We start from the raw sequence: 21,503 nt of genomic DNA, 5'->3' as shown, positions 1-21,503 counted from the left end.
TGAGCAGATTTTTTTTTCAAAATTTATTCGGCTGTCAAGAACAATTTCATCAGGGTTAAAGACAATTCTTTTACTGTCTAATTTGAAGGTCATATTTATGAACAAGGCATTTATAAGCAAAGTAGTATAATGTTGTTGCAACATCTATATTAAAAAAGTTAAGTATTTCCCAGTATTCACGTGTAACATGGGACTTCAAACACTATTCCTACTAGTTCCTTACTGAAAATATGAATGACTGAAATAGCTACAAGAACCCTTACAATCAGCCTTTGTATTGAAAGCCTGAAATTTTCCTTTTTTGTAAAGTATATGTATATACAGCTTTCTGTAGGATTATCAGCTTCTAGTTAATAAGGTTTAGAGTACAAGTAAATATGTTGAAAGAACTTTACTATCTCTAAAAAAATTAATCTAGAGCTAATACTGTCTCTTAAAGGTGTAGGAGAAAGTGGTTTGTAGTCTCATAACAATATAGTAGCTAGAGGACTTGTAAATAAAAAAGATTGTTAGCCAATATAGAGTTCCTTGATAATTAATTTAGAGAAATTATAATGCCCAAAATGTGATCTACCTTACACTTAAGCAAATGTCTAAAGTCAGTCAAAGGATTTGTGTCCTTAAACTGTTTATCAAGTGATTCTGCTACATAGTAGGGATGCTTAAGGACAAATAACATTAATTCTTTTATAATGTGAAACAGTATTCTATTTTAGTAATATCTGTCATCTAAAAATGACGTATCTAGTTTAACCTACTACTCCAGACAGTCCTAGTAACAAAGTGAGAGGCACTATCAAAAGGTGATTAATTTCTGTTTTACAGATGTCTAAAATAGATATAATGGAAGTGCTTCTGAATTTAATTGATTTTTCTTGTTAATGAATATCTGAATTAATGGCGTAGGCTTAATGTTTAATTTTAAAGTGACTCTCATTATACAAAAGGAATTTTGGCCTCAGTTTTAACAATTCCGTGGTGGTTACTGCTTGTACTACTCTCCTCACTTGAGCAAATGTCAGGAGAATCTAACTCTAATGCAGTTAAGCATATGCCCTGAATACTTAGGAAGGTTTTCTGGCTATGAACATTGTGTAGGATAATTTTAGAAATTAAAATATGGTGTAATAGAATTTTAGAAAAAAACATTTTTAATGTGCTACAAGAAATACCCAATTTAAAATATTTACATTAAAGTATACATACATCCAGATATTGCTTTTATATCCTTCTCAAACTGCTTTTTATGACACCTTATCCCACAAATACCCTGGTTTATTCCAAAAGGTTAGCTAAGCAAAAGTTTATAATCAACATTTAGAGGTTTGAATTGGGAACACAATAAATGTGTGCTAAATAGGATGCTAAAGGATTCCACCCACCCCACCCCACCCCCCACCGGAAGGTGAAGATCAGCATGAAACAACACTTATCTTCTGCCTGGACATTCAGTTTCCTTTCTCTTTCCTCAGGTATGACCCAAAAACTGATACATGGACAATGGTGGCTCCACTGAGTATGCCTCGAGATGCTGTTGGTGTCTGTCTCCTTGGTGACAAATTATATGCAGTAGGTGGCTACGATGGTCAAACATACCTGAACACTATGGAAGCTTATGACCCTCAAACTAATGAATGGACACAGGTAATCAGAAAGTGTTTGTTTGTTTGTAACATATTTTGATAGTTGTACATAAAAACATTACTTTTCTGAAGAAAAAAAGAAAAAAAAAAAGTAGTATCTGAGGTTGTCATAGCTCTAAAATTAGTCTTAGTAGTTTATCAAATATTATGTCAGGAGTTTCCTTTGAAGATAAAGAAGAGAGAATTAGATTCTAAGAAACTGGAAAAAGACAGAATAAGCAGTCATTAGTATTATCTTGTTACCTTTCAGACAAAATTCCTGTTCTGATCAATTTTTATATCATTTTTTTTCTTCATGCCGAAGAAATGTCATAAAAAGTGTCAAAATGGATCTGAAATTTTAATTGGTAACCAGTATGTCCTGCGGATCCTCATATGAAAATTTGTTTAGTTTTTGTAGAGAGCCAGGTTTTCATTTCATTTTTCAATTCACTTTTTCTTGTTTTTGATGGATATTTTGAAATGTGTGTATGCATGTTCCTAATTTTGAACCATATAAAAATTAATAGGTATAATAGAAACACTGGTATAATGCAAGAATCTGGGGATTAGTGATTTGGTTGTAGAAAGAAAGCACATCACAGTAGTGCTTGGAAAAATTTGGATTCATAGCAGACTTAAAAAGAAACAAAAGATTATTTCAACACTTTCTGTTATTAACTCTCTTTTTAGACTTTCTGAAAAAGTAATTTGTTCCACCAGTGTAGATGTCTACATCTGAATTAATCACCATAAGTTCCCTTTAAAGTTAATAAAAAAAAAATATACTTCAAAAGCATGATCTTATCCTAAAATAAATGTTTAAAATAGGCCAGATGTAATAAAAAAATGCCTATTTCTTTTTACAATTGTGAAGGGGGGCTTCTGTTGTCAACTTTAAATATAGACATACATGGTGTAAAGTTAATGCAGAAACCCATCTTTTTTACCTACTATTAATTAAATTAGAAGAGAACATTTTTATGACATTCTGTACGAAATAAGGAATTTTTGGAAGGTTTCTTTTCCCACATCCACCAGTCCATGTAAAAAAATCCATGAATAACCACATTTGGACAGATAGTTAGGAAATGTGTAACAGCTACAGCCTACAGATTATAGAAAACCCTTACATGTCAACAGTACACAAAATTGATGACAGCTCTAAAATCACTTCTTTTTTCTGTTCTCACACTTTTAAATGAAAGATGTCCTATGTAAATAACTTAAAAACTACAGTACTGGGATATTGTGGGTTGTATTTATTTTTAGCAGTTTATACTCCCATTAGTTTTGACCATTTTAGAATAAAGTTGACACAGCACTTTTGCAATCTCTTGCGTGGCTTTGTTCCTGTTTAGCTAATTTGTATCTTTTTTTCTGCAGATGGCTTCCCTAAATATTGGAAGAGCTGGTGCCTGTGTTGTAGTCATCAAACAACCATGACTGTCAGCACTGATTAGAATTTTACTGACTGTGAAATTATTATTTTTCTATCAGACAATAAGAATGATAACTTCATGAGAACAAGGATTTAAACAGTGAATATGGTGTTGATCACAAACTTGAAGAAGTTTGGAAGTGAGAAAGATTTAATTATTTATGCCCTATAAAATCATAAAACCTGTTCATGATCAGTGTTCATGATCATGAAAAAAAAAAATCAAGCTGTTGTAGGCATAAATATGTGAACATGGAGTAGTAAGTTCAGGTACTGTTCTCATGAATTTGTTCTGGAGAACTGGATAATCAAGGGACGGCTCTGCAGAAGGAGCAGGAGAGAATACAAGAATGGTTTTAATGTCCACAAGACTTTTAACTGCAGAAACATTAAAGTACATTTAATCACTTTTAAACTGTGTTTTTTTAAAAGACAAAAGTAGATAGTAATATAAAATCATCTGTTTAGGTCTTGTCTTCAAATGGGTTATGGCCTTTTCATTTAAACAGGCAGTTTGGTTCTTACTGAAGGGAAGAGGTTGCAAAGTCTGGATATTCAGGTTTCATTCATAATGACTGACCTGTTGCTCTACAGTAGGAAGAAAAAAAAGAATAAAAGTAAATCTCCAAGGTGACTCTTTTTTGGTAACTTCAGATTTTACCTCCATGCCTGTGTTAATGCATCGTGTAAGGGAGCGTATTGAAAGGGAAGCCTGTGCGTTTAACCTAATTGTACACAAAGCAATCCTTTGGCTGCACTAGGGCTTTGTTACAAATATGGGAGGCAAAATAACAGTTTCCTAATTCTTAATCTTATGTTCAAATTAAGCATGTGGGCTCTGATCTCGTTGTTTAATGCATCTTCTGCATGTTGGAAGCTCATGAAAAGCTGGAAAATTAATACTGTTCCTTCACTGCATCATGTAACCAATGAACCATGACCAGAACAGTTCATAGAGCCTCTTCTAACATTTCAGGAGGGGTAAAAACACTACATTTTATTTATTTCTAATGCTTGTACATACACAACTTTTCCTGATTAAAGCTGCCAATTTATGACTTTCCACTTATGACTGAGAATAACTGCAAGGAGGGAATTGAAAATAAATGCAAGTTGGATAAGGAAAATTAGACCATTTGATCTAATAAAGTTCATATGGTAAATATACTAGTGTCATCTGTGCTTCCCTTTAGGGTTGACCATTTCTGGCAGTAAGGATGCTTTGAGCTTTTGCCTTGGCAGTAGATTTGACACTGATGCTTTCTATCTGCTCAGCTGAATCAATTCAAATCCTAAGGCCACTAATGGAATATGAAATTCTGCTATTCAGAGAGGCATAGGCTCTGGGAGAAGAACTACCAAGTATACCTCTTCCTTAAAGCCTAGCTGATCTTTAAGGAAACATTTCATGGTCCAGAAGCAGAAACCTCACAATCCTCTGTCTAGCAATTTTGAGAAGCAATTCTGGTTGTAGTTAAGAGTTTTCTTAGCAAAACCCTTTGAAACCATTTGAGATTAAAAAATACATACAGCCACCTACTTGGGACATTTGATTTGACGATGTGTCTTTCCTTCTAACAGCATCAGCATGGATGGAGATCTTTGTTCCCTGACACAAACTGAACTTCAGTTGTGAAGCCTAAGTGTATTGGTTTAAATCTTTTAAATGCTTCTCTGTTCTAATTAGAAATCAGCTGCAAAATCTTCAATATTAGTTTTCCCCAGTGAGTTGGTTTATGAATTGCAATTAGTCTTCCACAGAGAAGCATGTCCATTTTTACCCAACTATAACAACTTATTGAATAAAAGATGTTACAGCTCTACAAATTTTGCTTCACAAAATCATAAGCTTCTGAGACTAAGCCAAGAAGATTCTAGAATTATAATTACAATTAAATATAGACATTAGCATTTAGTTCACCTACAGATACCTAATGAACTTAGGAATTTAATTTTAACTTTATTCCCTGAACTTCCTTTTGATTACATTATATTCATACACAATAGAAATATGATTACTCTACCTATATACTGACCTTCAAGAAAGGATTACTTCTATTAATTGCAGCCCATGGCAGATTTTGTTTGTGTGCCTTGATCATTGTTATCTTCAATTTATCCTCAATTTATTTTTTTATTCTCAATTTCCTTTTACACATTTTCAAATTGTCTTTATTTATCCAAAATGAAACACTATTCCCGTGAAATTTTTCAATTATTCCACTTCTCTTATGCTGAAAGAATAAAATTATTTATTTTTTTATTTAGATTATGTAAAATCTAGCCACAATAAAAACCAAATCTGACTTCCAGATTCCTTTTACACACCTACATCAATATATTCTGCAGTTTCTTCTACACAGAATTTAGGGATAATTTTTTGATAAAATTTTAAGTTTTTCTTACTGTTGTGTTAACTCTGCTGTTATTAAAAACAATAATAGTTTCACCTTTTATTTCAAGGGAGTGGATTAAAAAATATATATATAATTTTAGTCTTGGTTTCTGTGATCCATTGAGATCCCTTTTTTATGTCTAAGACTTAAAATTGCTTCTGATAGGCAGACTTGTACTAAACAATATTACATTATAGGAAATTTATCTTATTGTTAATGTATCATGGTACCTTTTCTTTCATATGATCCCTTTGATTTCACAGTATGAAAATCACCGTGGAATCAGATCTGCAACAAATATTAATTTCAGTGAAATCAATAATTAAAATCCTCAAAATTCTGCTTCTAAATGTTGTAGCTTATTATCCTGAATATTTCTGAAATATTAGCATTTTCTCTTCACTTTTCCATTCTTTTATTCATTTTAGCATGCTTTTTTTCCAGAATGTTAACTAGTTTTACTAGAAAGTCTGTTTCACACTAGCCTGTGCGTATACATAGGCCTTATACCTATTTTCTTCCTGTTGCCCAACCTTATATAAGAACACCTTTTGTATTAATCTAACATAAGTAAAACTAATAAAAATTAAGGTCCTCAGGTGTAACTCAAATTAAGGTCCTCTGGGACTACTGCAAAGCCTTGCATTTCTCTGTTCTATGGGTCAAAACCTCCTCTTTTTTATTTATTTATTAGAGATTTTATTTCTTTCATTCTTGCTGCTTCTGGTTTTGAAATAGGAGGAATGTGAAGGACATAATGCTAGAAAAGCTATTTATAAATGGACAAGTCTATACAGATTTTTATGTGAAGACAGGGAAAACAATACTGGCAGGAAGTAGTCATTCTTCTGCCTGAAGACTTGTATTCAAAAACTGGCATAGACATAAGGAAATCAGAATCATAGAATGGTGTGGGTTGGAAGGAACCTTAGAGATCACCTAGATCCAGCCCCTTCTACTAGACACCTTCCACTAGACCAGGCTGCTCCAAGCCCCATCCATCCTGGCCTTGAACACTGCCAGGGATGGGGCATCCACAGCTTCTCTGGGCAACCTGTTCCAGTGTCTCACCACCCTCACAGTAAAGAATTTCTTCCTAATACCTAATCTAAATCTACCATCTTTCAACTTAAAGCCATTCCCCCTTTTCCCGTCACTACTTCCCTTTGTATAAAGTCCCTCTCCAGCTTCCTTGAGGTACTGGAAGGCTGCTATAAGGTCTCCCTGGAACCTTTTCTTCTCCAGGCTCAACAACCCCAACCTTCTCAGCCTGTCTTCACAGAAGAGGTGCTCCAGCTCTCTGATCATCTCCATCTCTCTCCTCTGGACTTGTTCCAACAAATCCGTGCCCTTCTTATGTTGGCGGCCCCCAGAGATGAACAGAGTACTCCAGGTGGGGTCTCATGAGAGTGGAGTAGAGGGGGAGAATCACCTCCCTCAACCTGCTGCTCATGATTCTTTTGATGCAGCCCAGGATATGGTTCGATTTCTGGGATGCAAGCATACATTGGCAGGCTATATTGAACTTTTTGTCCACCAACACTACGTCATTCTCTCAAGGCTGCTTTCAATCCACTTATCATCCAGCCTGTATTGCTTGGGATTGCTCTGACCCACATTCAGGACCTTGCACTTGGCCTTGTGGAACTCCATGAGGTTCTCACGGGCCCACCTTTCAAGCCTGTCAAGGTCCCACTTGATGGCATCCTTTCCTTCCAGCATGTAGACCACACCACACAGCTTGGTGTTGTTGGCAAACTTACTGAGGGTGCAGTCAATCCCAGTGTCCATATTGCCAATAAAGATGTCAAAAATGTCAGTCCCAATACCAGCCCCTGAGGAGTGCCACTTGCCACTGGTCTCCACTTGGATATTGAACTGTTGACCACACGTCTTTGAGTGCACCCATCCAGCTAATTCCTTATCCACTCAGTGGTCCATCAATCAAATCTGTGTCTCTTCACTTTATAGACAAGGATATCATGCAGGACAGTGTCAGTTGTCATGGTGGATGACATCAGTCACTATTCCCTCATCCTTCAATGCTGTAACCCCATCGTAGAAAGCCACCAAATTTTTCAGGCCCAATGTGCTTTTAGGGAAGCCATGCTGACTGTCACCAGCCTCCTCCTTAGTTTCCATGTGACTTAGCATAGTTTCCAGGAGGATCTGCTCCATGATCAGAGGTGAGACTGACTGGCCTATAGTTTCCTGGGTCTTCCTTTTTTCCCTTTGTAAAAAAGGGACTTAATTTTCCACTTTTGCAGTGAGGAGAAACGTCACTGCACTGCCACGACTTCTCAAATATGATGGATCGTGGCTTAACAACTTCATCCACCAGTTCCCTCAGGACACAGAGATGCATCTCATCAGGTCCCATGGACTTGTGTACCTTCAGGTTCCTTAGATGGTCCTGAACCTGATCTTCTCCAGTTGTGGGGCGTTCTTCATTCTCCCAGTTCCTGCCTTTGCATTTTGTGACTTGGGCGATATTGCTGGAGTACATGCTGGTAAAGACTGAGGGAAACAAGTCGTTGAGTACCTCAGCCTTCTTGATATCCCAGGTAACCAGGTCTCCTGTTTCCCTGTGGAGAGGGCCCACATTTTCCCTGCTCTTCCTTTTATCACTGATGTTTCTGTAGAAGCTTTTCTTGTTGCCCTTGATGTCCCTGGCCAGATTTAATTCTATCAAGGTTTCAGATTTCTTAACCTGATCCCTAGCTGCTCAGACAATTTCTCTGTACTATTCCCAGGCTGTGGTTGAAATCTCCTATGAGAACCAGCGTTTGTGAATGTAAGACTGCTCCTATCTCTCTATAGAGGACCTCATCTGCTTGGTCTTCCTGGTTGGGTGGCCTATAGCAGACCCCCACTATAATGTCAACTGTCCCTGCCCTTCCTTTTATCCTGACCCATAAACTCTTGGCCAGCTCCTCCTCTGTCCCCAGGAGCTCCATGCACTCCAGCTGATTGTTGACATACAGGGCAACACCCCCCTCCTCATCTCCACTGTCTGTTCTTCCTAAAGAGCCTGTATCCTTCCATTCCAATGTCTCTGTGATGACAGTAAGATCATAGGCCTGCAGGTGTGTGCACATCTCTTAACATCTCTAAATGTTGTTTCTAGACAACATTTGAGGCTTTATAAATATGGAATAATTCAAATTGAACTCAATAGAAAAACTGATCAAGCAAAATAGGTAAATATTTTTCTATTACTCTGAGGGTGCCATTTTCAAGTTGTTTTTACCAATACAGTAGTGTTAAAAAAATCCATTTTGGAAAAGAAAGACTATCGTGTGATCCTCTATTGTTTATGGAACTGTTGATTACCTTGTAGTTTTGAGCCTTTCCTTTTAGTTATTTTTTACATTTACATTTTTTATTATTGACAGTGAGGGATGCTAGAAATATAATCAGTATTAGTGAAGATCTATGTAGAAAACCGTAATTTAATAGTCATTATGTAGTAGAGCTCTTTATTATTGCCATTTTGTGGTCCAATGTTATTGATATTTTTTCATTGAAATCAAAGCCACAAACAAGGCAATAAAAACATTTGAAGGTAAGAATGTTGTTACTTTGTCCTTAAATATAATTATTCAATACATATTTGTACATGTGTTTTTGCAATGAAAATATTATTGTTTAAAAGCAAAAGTAAATGTTAAAAAATCATTTTGCATATAGAACAGACTTCTAAACATATGAAACTGGGCAAATTATGAAGGCAATTTAAGGATGCTTTCAGGAAGTTTCCTGTCTCATAACATTACTCTCTTAAGCTAACATTAATTGACTTAAGGGAACCATTTTGGCAAAGACAAAGAATTATTTCCTTGAATATCATTCTCTTCTGCAATGAACTGCCATTAATTAACCATTATTTAAAAAGTACTCATGTTAAAATGTATCTAAAAGGCTCTCTATATTATTCAGATTGTTTTATATGTTTAGCAGGTCCAAATAAATTCCCTTTAATATATTTGCCAATGACTTAAACACTTTTCAATTACAACAATAAAAATAACTCACAAATGAGTTTGAAGTTATGCAAGTTTTAATGGCTCAGTCCTTGATGTTTCTGAACAAACACCAGAAACATGTGCATCATGATTATGAACAAAATACAAATTTTCTGTAACAGAATTCACACTCTAGAAGTCTTTCCTTATTACTGTGCTCACAGTGGACTGGATATAACAGAATGTACCCTGTTACATATGACTTTGAAGTAGTTATTTCACAAGGAATGAATAGAGAAGGCAATTCTGCAAAGGCTTAAAAAAAGTTCCTGTAACTGTTATCAAATAGCAAAAATAAATTACAATAATTCTGTAATATTGTGGGAAACTTAGACAATGACTATGTGCATGTATGGAATCTGATGACACAACACCAAGTATGAAACTGTTTACTTATATAAAGTTCACAGCCTGGAACAGGACCTAGTGCACTTTTTTGACATTAAATCTCCCATACATATACTTGCGTTTAGTTTTATGTCCTCACAATCCAGCTGCACATTGGCTCTTGTAAAACACTGCTTTGCTACCTTTCTCCCTTCCCCACTCCCAGTTTCTGTTTATATTGCAGAGGCTTTCTGCCATTAGACGTATTTTCTCACAGATTTCTGATGAAAGCAAGAAGTATAATAATACACTATACCAGTAACAAATTACTTACAACTCTATATGCAAAGTGGGTGTGCATGTCATAAAAATAAAAGGTTTATTTTTCTTTTCCAAAGTAAAATTTCTTTGATAGGTCTTCAGTCTTTTAAATATCTACACATTGAAAAAAAATGTAAACTTTCTAAAAATGTAAATATTTTTAATATGGAGCTTCCAACTATTTGCAAATTACTCCAACTTTACAAAACTGTGTGTTTAGTCATGCAATATTTATCATGATCCCAGTGCTGGCATCCAGATCTCTTGTAGATGTTCATGTTTGTGAATGTGTGTCATTGTCTCCAGATTTTTTCTAATCCAAAGGACATCTCCAGTTGAGTGAATAAAGTATCAAATGCAATATTTGGAACTCACATGTGAATCTTCTGTGTGGTATGCACAAATCAGAAATCAGGATCCCAGCCTGCTCAGAGAGCATGTTTCCAACCTTGGTAGAAGTTTGATTCAAAGTTAGCTTTCCTACCAAATAGAACATCCAGTGTAATTAGTATAATATTTATCAAAATACCAGAATAGAAATATCATGTGAAGGATAATGCAGTAGAATAACTGTATCTCAGAAATGTAAAAGGAATATTAGGGAAACAGATGTGTTTCTTGCAAGAAGACATTCCCCAGGGGTACTGGATTTTATTGCCAACAGAAGCAGTTTGATTTTAAGGAAATAACTTTGCAACCAATCTACTGGCTCATAAATTGAAATACTATTTGAAAGCAGTCATATTGCTGCATGTAAAATAGGGGCTTGACTTTGTACATTCACCACAAAAGAAAAAATGTTATTTATCCCAAAGTAATCCTTAAAACCTCAATATTGAAAAACAGTAGCTCAGATATATCTTAGAAGTCAGTAACTAGCTACATACTTTAAATTCTGTGAATATCAGGTTCTTGGAGTCTTTTGCATCTACTGCACCAAGCAGATATACTAGGTATTACAGGCTCTCTACCACCTCAGAGGAGAATCTGAATATGTAAAAGTAACTTCAGAAATACTTCATGTTGAAAAACAGTTTTTCCGTGCAATGTATCTGTTCTAACTTAAATGAGAATGTATAAAATATTCAACAGAATAATGATTCTTCAGCCTTATTCTAAATCCAGTGTAAAGCTGGTCAGATTGGTATAACCTTACATTTCATTGCAAATTCCCTCGTAATACCTCTGCTTCATAGTACACGGGGATTAGGTACACTTTAGAGGCAGAGGCACTGTGCAAAATCCTTCTATCAGCAAAACTTTGATTTCCACGTGCAAGACCACAGCTGCTGGAAATTAAACCATAAAGAAAATCACTAGCATAAGTAAGACATCCAGTGGTAGGGAACAATACAGCCCATAATTACTGGCTACCCACAGCTTCCCCTTGGGGATCTATGGAAATACTGTGGCCCGCAGTAGTACTAAGCAGTACTAGAGACTCAGCACTGGTGAGGCCTGTGTTCAGTTTTGGGCCCCTCACTGCAAGAAAGACATTGAGATGCTGGAGTGTGTCCAGAGAAGGACAGCAAAGCTGGTGAAGGGTCTGGAGCACAAGGCTTATGAGGAATGGCTGAGGGAACTGGGGTTCTTTAGCCTGGAGAGGAGGAGGCTCAGGGGAGACATTGCTCTCTACAACTACCTGAAAGGAGGCTGTAGCAAGGTGGGTATTGGTCTCTTCTCCCAAGTAACAAGGAACAGGATAAGAGGAAATGGCCTCAGGCTGGGCCAGGGGAGGTTTAGATTGAATATTAGGAAAAAAATATTTACTGAAATGTTTATCAAGCATTGGAACAGGGGTGCCCAGAGAAGTGGTTGAGACACCATCCCTGGAGGTATTTAAAAGATGTGTAGACATGGGACTTAGGGACATGGTTTAGCAGTAGACTTGATAGTGCTAGAATAATGGTTGGAATCAAAGATCTTAAAGGTCTTTTCCAACATAAATTATTCCATGATTCAACAATTCTATGATTCTATGATTCTATGGAGCTGTCAAACATGTCACCCTCTAAGGGTTTGAAAAGCAGTCAATGCTGAGGTATAAACAACTTATAATTCTGTCACACCATATTTTCCCACGTTTTCCATGATGACATGATGCTTAAAAAATATATTAAAATAATTAAAAAAATAAAAATGAAGGTGCAGAAGTCTAGGACTATGGCTAATTCAGAATTAGGTCTGTGAACCAGGTTCGTATTCAGTCTTCACTTAGATGGGTAGGTTATATCTAAAGTCTGGTATCCTTAGTGAACTATTTCGAATTTAGAGGCTGTCCCCAGCAAAATTCACTGGAGAGGGCTACCTTTGAAGGCCTTCAGGAAGAAATAGTGTTTCAAAGGTGAGATACTGTAATTAAGGAGATGAGCATTCAGTTTAGCTGCCTCCATTTAAGTGTCTAATACCTTCTGAGATGCCCAGAATTATCTAAGATATCCACACTGGGCTGGTAGGTATGACAGAGATGAAGTTTTGGAGTGGCAAAAGAAGTTCAGATGGGAAGCTCTAAAGTATCCCAGATGATATTAAAGTGCTTATGTATAGGCAAATAAAATCCATGATCCCTCTCACTCTCTCTATATATACATATATAAGCACCCAGTGCTATTAGATATTTGAAGGTGGCATTTTGCAACCCACCTAGGTGATAAGAAAGGCTGAATTTAAAAATGTTTTACTTCAGTTGCTTAAACCTGAAAACATTAACCTTGACTGTCCAATGAATGACACATATAGTGTACATAGGTGTGAGAGCACACTCAGTACTCATTAATACTGTCATAATATGATTAAGTATGGGAAATTCTAAGTCAGAGAGATCCTGTTTATCATGAAAATTAGCTTTTGTGCATTACTTCAGTCAGAAATTCGTTCTGTAAGCAAATCATGAGTAAACCAGCCTTACTCAGCAGAGCTGTTAAAAAAATCACCCATAGTAGTTGGTATTGCCTAATGTAAAGTTCTTGGTTTGTTTATTTGTTTGCTTCTATTTAATAGTAAAATTTGTCTGAGTGCGGTTCTGTAAAGATTCAGACAGCATATTTCAGTCACATAATGGAAAATCTCACATGTAGGCATAGCGTGGAAACAGAGTCTATCAGGGTTTAGGATTATATTTTTTTTCTACATCTGTATATTTTCCAGCATATCAATTAATTGAAAATGGTAATTTGACCCATATGAACAGAAAAAGAGAAAGAAGACTTGCAATAGCAAGGTGAATAAATAAATATCCATTTCTTTATTTCATTAATATCGTGTTCTCAAATATAGATAACCACTGTGTAAATGTCCGCATTAGGATTATACATCCTAAGCTTTTTCTTATAGCTAAAGTAGCAAAATAAGTATTTCTAGGATATGATTAATCTCATTCTAAAGGTGAAATAAATCACACTTTAAAAGTGTGTTTCTGCTGGCTGCAAAAGGAGCCTAAAATGGCAAGTTCAAATGCAGACATTCACACTGTGCACACCTACATTTCTTAAGATAACTTTTAAGTCGGACAAGATGAATCTGTAAAATCTGATAAATGCCCAGAAGGAACTGGCCACACAAACATTTGTTTCAAATAATTATGACAGGAATTCCATTTAGAACATAACTGCAAGACTCAACTACATACTGAACAAAAACAATTTCCCTGTTCTGAAATCAAGCACTATTATGATCTTCAGCGAGTGGATATTTTTGAGCTGCCAAATGACATGCAAAAGAAGTAAAAGATATGTCTTCATTAATAGAAGGAGAAAAAGTATTCAGAAAATTGTAGCTGCAGCTCGTTACCTAAGCTGTAGGTATCCAACTAAATTTCAGGGATAAGGGATCAATTTAATACAGTAAACTGCAAAACATTTCCATATAATTAAACAGTAAAAGCCTTCAGAACACAGAAATAAGACTATTTAAAAATTTTAGATTTATTAGATTGCTGTAATAAATGGTTATTAGTTATTCCTGGCCCTTGTGTAGGAAAACAAACTGGAGAAAAACAGACACCTCCCATCGGATGGTTCATCTCATATAAATACAGGCATACAGATAGATTACCTATTTGACATGCATGGTATTCCTCTGATTTATAAAGGTGCCAAAGTGACTAACTCAAATTTAGGCACCTAAATTTGTAGAAATCTCAACAATGAAGTGTAGAAAAATTCCAACTAGTATGATCTGTCTAAAATCGTAAATCTGTTTGACTTTCTTATAGATTTATCCATGTTATCATTTACCTTGCAAATAGTTTACACCGTACTACATATCCTTTAAGAGCTATATGTAGTCATAATTTAAGAATTATATTCTTTTTGTGATTAAAGACAAGCTTTGAAATAACTGATCCATTGTGCAACTATAGTACATACTTTTTTTTTTTTAAATGCAAATTCACAATCTTTCTTTGTGAGGTTCTGAAAAACTGGATTTATTGTTCATTTCATTGTAAATTGTGAATATTTAGCACTTCTTAAAATCACAGACAATTTTCTTTGCTCTTTAAATTTAGATGCTTATTTTTTATTCCATTTTTTGAAATTGTGGCTATATTTTATTAAAGATGTTTATGTAACATGTTTATGTGTGTGGAACCTTGCAGAAAAGTATATGGCAGGATTCTGCTGGAATTAGATTACACAACACATAATCTTTTCAAAACATGTTCTCTATGCCAGGAATCTAAGATAGTTTTGGTTATGTTTAGTTGAAATTAGGGAACCGAGAGTCATAAAAAACCAAAACAGAACAAAGATGAATCCAAGTTCTTCAATGAACTTAACTTGCTTGACTGCTGTCTTTTCCTTCTTCCCTCCTAAAAAGTCATAAAAACCCCCAAAACCTTCAACCATTAAACAGATAACGTCTATGTCCTTTTTAATTTTTGTGTATGTTCACTAATTTGTGTTGTCATAAATAATAAATAAGCATAAAGTTACAATTAGACAGAGGAAGAGCCTTAACTAAAATAGCACAGAAGCAACTGTTGTGCACAGGATGAATGACTTCATTAACTGGGGAAAAAAAAAAAAAAAAAGACCTAAACAAAAACCAGAAGTAGTATTTTTTCTAGAATGGTCACATTAACATACAGTGTCTGTAGATTTATGCTGATGGATGACTTAATCTTTAACTGCAAAGCTTCTGCCTTCACCTTGCATACCAGGAAGAGCTGGGATCAGATTATGGCTGCTTGCTCCGTGTAAGAGACTGGAAACCAAGAGCTGAGTCTTCTCTGCCAATGGGAGATAGTTGAAGTAAATGATGTGGTTAGCAGTATGTCGTAAATATGAACTTTCCAGTGCTGTCATATGAGTGTGTTTTCAGATGTATTATATGAATTCTATGTCAAACTGGTCCAGTCAGAAGTTTTGAAGTTTTAATTGAAAACAAAACTGTCAACATCTTGGGATGTTGAGGTATGAGTATATTTAGTATGGTAAGGAACTACAGAGCAAAATAAGTGCACAATGGTTTGGAATGTGAGAGAATAAACACATTATGAAAATGTACAAATATAGTTGTAAATACATTCAATTAAGCTGTCCTGAGTTTTGCAATATTTGCAGAGCAGTTTACTGAATGTTATGCTTTTACCATGATTCCCTTACATCTTGGACATGTGTGTATAAAATGCAAGTGAAGACATAGAGCACAATGTTAAATTTGTAATCTGGCTTTATTTAATATGACTTGTTTTTAAGGAATTTGAATCCTGAAAATCTCACTGCACAAAAATAAATATGCCTGGTTTTATGTTGCACAGGTGATTCTTTTAAATGGATATCGTAACACAATTAGGGTTTTAGCTTGCATGTCTTAAACTTGTCCATATCCAGTTTCTCTTAAGTAAATTCAAAGGGCAAGCATTTTCAGACTATGATAAAATTTAAGTCATTTATCCTTTTCTTAAGTCAGACTATCAAGACCATAACGAAATGACACATAAAATCATCAACAATTGACACTTTCAACTTTTTTGATCTCCTTTTATTGGAAACATAATGAAAGAACTTCTCCCCCTCAAAAAGAAGAAAAAGAAGTCTACATGCACAGCCACATGTTTCAGGATTTAATTACAGTAAGAGATATGAACTGCAAGTGAGTCTAGATGCTGTTTAATATGATGATCAATAAGAAAATATATTATCAGTGTCAAAAAATGGACCTGTTCAGGCAAAAGAGATGTCTTGAATCACACATAGTTGGAATGGTTTAGTGTCTATAATGTTAACAAGTGATGTAAAAAATCCTGTGTTATAGTATCTAGGAGTACTTCATATTTCCTGGGCCCACCTGTACATTCCAGATTTATTCTGACTTCATCCTACAGCGAGATCCAGCTGCACTCTCCACAGTTTGGGTGGACAGTTCAGATTGACCAAGATTCCATCAAATTTCTTTCTTTAGTTTTCATTTATAACCTAGGACAATCATGTATTCCCTGTTCTTAAAATCCTCTCCCATCTCTGTGAAACATGGATCATACTATATACTTAACATACACAGGCTTTATAAAAAGATATAGTAATATACGTTGATGACGATATGAAAGGGATGCATGACAGATAGGTTAAAAGTTCTGCCAAAGTCAAATTTGAATAGAGACTCCTGAAGCATGAAGAATGCACATACTAGAATTTGCATTAAGTGATTAACTCCTTGGAGAGACAAATACTTTAGACATGATTGCATCAATAAGCAGGAATTTTGAATAACATTATCAGACTTTCTAAGATGGACAGTTTAAATGCAGAAACTTTGCTGAGAGCATACTTCTCTAACATTTATCTTAACCTATTTTGGATGAGGGCTGCAGTGTCAAAATTCCTTTCTATAAAAGATGGTAGAAAATATTTAAGAAAGAAATTCTCATGTTCAGCTGAGTTTAACTTTTGATACAATAACTTTGCCATAGAAATCACTTTTCTTACTGTCTCAACATTTCCCTTGAGAAACATACAGTCAAACATTGGGCAGTTGTTCCTGATTCAAATTAATGAAAAGGAAGCTGTCAAATGTGGCCATGAGCTACATTCTATATCCTGGTAATTCACGTAATTTTTACTCTGTCAATAAGCTACATGGTCAAACCCATCTGGCATGCTAACCTAACTTTTCTAAAGTAATATGATAGGTTTTGAGCCCTGATCACTGTATTGCAGATTATGAATAAGATCATACACCAAGGGTCTTAGAATAACAAATCATGATGTTATATGAGGAGAGATTTTATTTATCAGAGATATTACATTATTTAATACTTTGTGGTTCAAGATTCAGTTTTGAATCCTTGCATGAAAATGTAAGACCTAGAAAGAAACTGTATTTATGCTTTCTTGCTACTTTTTTATGCATTTCCTCCTTTTCTTTATCCATGTTTCATCCTATTCTCACTTCTAGATTTCTGTCCCATTCATATCATCATTTCTTTTTTCTAATGTTACAGTGCTTTCTATTTCCCTCCTTTTTCCAATTTTCTTCTTATTGTTGCATTCTACTTAGCCCCCAGGAACTTAAACTTTCTTATTTCTTTTTGTGGTGCGTCTCATTGTCTCCTTCATGCCTCATTTAATTGGAACTCATAGTTTTCTTCTTCCTCTCAGTACTTTTCCTTCAACTTCGTCTTGTTTGTGTACATGTACTTCATCAAGAAGTCTTGCTTATGTTGTATTGGAAATGGATACATTACAGCTATCTATCCTTCCAGAGCCTTTGTAGTGACTTGACCTTTGCTGGATGCCAGGTGCCCATCAGAGCTGCTCTATGGCTCCCTTCCTCAGCTGGACAGGAGAGAAAAATGTAACAGAAAACTTGAGGGACAAGACAAGGACAGGGAGAGATCACTCACCAGTTACATTCATGGGCAAAACAGACTCAGCTGGGGAAAATTAGTTTAGTGTATTACCAATCAGATGAGAGTAGGACAATGAGAAATAAACCCAAAACTTAAAAACATCTTCCCCCCACGCCTTCCTTCTTCAGCTTAACTTTACTCCCATTTTTCTCTACCTCTTCTCTGCAACGACAAAGGGTGTCAGGGAATGAGGGTTTCAGCCAGTTCATTGCACGTTGTCTCTACCGCTTCATCATCTTCAGGGGGAGGACTCCTCATGCACTTCCCCTGCTCCAACATGGAGTTGCTCCCATGAGAGACAGCTCTCCAAGAATTTTTCCAATGTGAGTCCTTTCCATAGGCTACAGTTCTTCATGAACTGCTCCAGTGTGGGTCCCTTCCACGGGGTGCAGCCCTTCAGGGACAGACTGCTCCAGCGTGGGTCCCACACAGTGTCGCAAGTCCTGACAGCAAATCTCACTCCTCACTCTGGCTGCAACCTGTTGCACAGGGTTTTTTCACCCTTATTAAATGTTATACCAGAGGTGATACCCCTTTTGCTGAAGGACTTGACCTTGGCCAGTGATGGGTGTCTTGCAGCCAGCTGTCCTTGGCTCTATTAGACATCGGGGAAACTTCTAGCAGCTTCTCACAGAAGCCACCCCTTTACCCTCACCCCACCCCCCAACCTTGCCACACAAACCCAATACAGCCTTTCCTTTTGCCCTATTATAAGTATTGGGAAATTATTTTCCTTTTGATGAAGATGAGTTATTAGTTATCTTGACAGCCAAAAAATGAAAATAATTGCTAATTATAACATCATAAAGGCTTTTTTTCCTTCTATTGTCCAGAGCCATATTGCACAATATTTTCGTAATTTGCCCGTCAGAAAGTTTTTGTATGTATAAAGAACAAACACTTATTACTGTCTCTGTTCATTTCCCTCTGATCATTCATGTTCAATGAAGTATTGTTTCATGCTGGATCAGTTGCAAGGGGATGGACAGGAGGATCCAAAATCTACTGTACAAGGAGTTATTGTTGAGCACAGTGAAATTAAGGATGAAATAGACCATGATTACTGACTACAAAGGAAAAATAGGAAAAACTGATCAGAAAGAGAAAGTAATTATTTACTGGATCATATTAGGCAGGTGCCATGATTTAACTCCAGCCAATAACTAAGCACCACATAGCCACTCACTCAGTCCATCCCCCACCTCCACAAAAGGATGGGGAAGGGTATTGGAAAGGAATGTAAAACTTAAGGGTTGAGATAAGGAAAATTACATAATTAAAATAAAATTAAATTTAAAAAACCCTCAATAATAATAACAACAACAATTTTAAAGAAAAAGGGGGAGAAGGGGAGAGGAATAAAATCTACATGGAAGGGAGAAAACGAAATAAGTGATGCACAATATAATTGCTCACCATCCACTGACTGATGCCCAGCCAGTCCCCAAGGGTTACTGAAACCCCAGCTGCTGTGAAAAGCACCTACTTTCAGGGGTCATTTCTGTAGCTGGTCACTAGAGGAGAGTGATCACATCAGTAAGGCTTTTCTGAGCAGCCATCAACAGGCCCCAGCCAACTCCCACCAGTTTATATACTCAGCATGACTCCCCATGGCATGGAACACCTCTTTGGCTAGTTGGGATCAGCTGTCCTGGCTGTGCCCTCTCCCAATTTCTTGTGCCCTTCCAGCCCTTTCACTGTGAAGGCCTGAGAAATGGAAAAGTCCTTGACTGAGTAGAAACATGACCCAGCAACAACCAAACCCATCGGTGTGCTGTCACCATTGTTCTCACACCAAATCCAAACCACAGCACTTCACTACCTACTAAGAGAATTAACTCTATCCCAGCTGAAACCAGAACAGCGGGGAAAAAAATTAGAGTGGTTAAGAATAAACTGTAGACAGAAACTAAAATAAGATGTTTAAGCAGGAGAAGACTAAAAATATGGAGCTACCTTCTTACAAGAATGCTTGGAAGCTAACTCAAAAATTGATTCATAAATGGCAAAGGATATAAAAACATACATTATTCCTGTCTTAGATATCCTTATGCCTGATACCACTAAGCCCATTTCTTTACCACATTTTGGTCAGGCCCCCAGTTGTCCTGGGAGGACACTTATTGCCTTGCAACTTTGAAAAGTAAATGATGACAATGGAAGGTATCTAAAGCTGATACCATTCTTTACAAACTGTAAAATAATATCAAGGTTCTTAAACTAATACAGAGCAGCTTTTCTAGTAAAGTCCACAAAGTTCTCTGTTGCTCTCTTTTCACACAAACATATTAATTTTGTTTACAAAAAAAAAAAAAAAAAAAAAAAAAAAAAAAAAAAAGCAGCAGAAACAAATCACATTGATATTTTGATCCACAATTTCCTTTCATCCAAGGACTGAAAAAAGTGAATTTTTGTGAATTCATGATATTATACTCTCTCTGTAACATCGTGTTTAATTTTGTGACTTCCTATACCCATCTACCTTGCTGTTGGTGCCCAAACTATGATTAGGAGATTTCATAGAACACAATCTCCACATTGCTGCAAACATGTCATTAGGTAGCACAGAATGAGAGGTTCATTGGGCCAGAGAAAGAAAGCACGAGCACCAGTGTGAGGAGTGCAACTCTCTAATTTGTTAATGTGGGTGTTCATCATAAAAAAAATTCTGGCTTTTGTCTCTGCATAAGATGTTTTATAGATTTTATAGATTTCAAAAGGAATCTGTAGATTTCAAAGGGAAAAATGATTTTTTTCAGTAGCAGGCCAAGTGCATGTTGATTTCAAGGGACAGAACACTGTAATGGTCACAATGGTTTCATAAACCATTGGTTCAGAAAGCACAAAGTATTGCATTTTATGTAAACACAAATTATTAAAAATATGCCAACAACGTAAGATAAATGTCTGAAGGCTTTTAAACCCTAATACAAGACAAATATTGTGGCATAGTTATGATAGCTTTTGCCATCAAAGTTAATCATGAATGTTGAAAAGGCTTCTGATGCATGAAATACAGACTAAATGGAATTTTCATCTCATTTCAGTCAGTTGACTTGAGCTAAGAAAAGAAAAATGTAACTTGAGTAATACCAGCTTACTCCTTATCCTATACATGAATATGGGCATATGATATGTTTGATCAGAATCTTTTCAATAACGTGCCTATATAAAAACTCATAGGACCATAAAGATGAGCTTGTATTTTCAGAACTTTAAGACTGGTTTCTTAAAATGAATAGTAAACTAACAGATAGGGATAAATCTGGTACTACCACAGTGGAAGAAGAGTCAAATGGCTCATATTTTTGGCCTGAGATGTGTCTGATGGATAAAACAGATGTCTTACCATTAGAACAATTGCTACATACTTTTGTGGAAACTACAGCAGATCTCAGAAGAACAAAATTCTTTCTGCACAGCCTTTTTCTTAAGACTTTCTGAGTCTTCCTGAAACATTTTATTGAGTACAGAAAGTAGCGGAAGCATTATAATAGCTACAGTGGACTATGAGGAAAT

At 35.9% G+C, this 21,503-nt stretch overlaps 1 protein-coding gene across 3 annotated transcripts in view; it reads left to right on the top strand.

Annotated features, from left to right (window-relative positions):
- Window positions 1–18,435, top strand: part of KLHL1 (kelch like family member 1) — a 252,713-nt gene extending 234,278 nt beyond the window's left edge. For 2 of the 3 annotated variants that reach the window (XM_080376862.1, XM_080376863.1), the window contains 2 exons: window positions 1,473–1,644; window positions 3,009–18,435. In XM_080376862.1, the coding sequence (XP_080232988.1) occupies window positions 1,473–1,644; window positions 3,009–3,068 (232 nt within the window). In that variant the 3' untranslated portion in view covers window positions 3,069–18,435. Of the gene's footprint in view, window positions 1–1,472; window positions 1,645–3,008 lie in introns of those variants that run through there. The other variant, XM_080376865.1, reaches the window with a different exon arrangement.
- Window positions 18,436–21,503: the final 3,068 nt, after the last annotated feature.

Source organism: Falco punctatus, assembly GCF_963210335.1.
Source record: "Falco punctatus genome assembly, chromosome: 2".
NCBI classification, from domain to species: Eukaryota; Metazoa; Chordata; class Aves; order Falconiformes; family Falconidae; genus Falco; species Falco punctatus.
The sequence above is the reverse complement of the archived record's forward strand: the minus strand, read 5'-3'. Positions and strand labels throughout refer to the sequence as shown.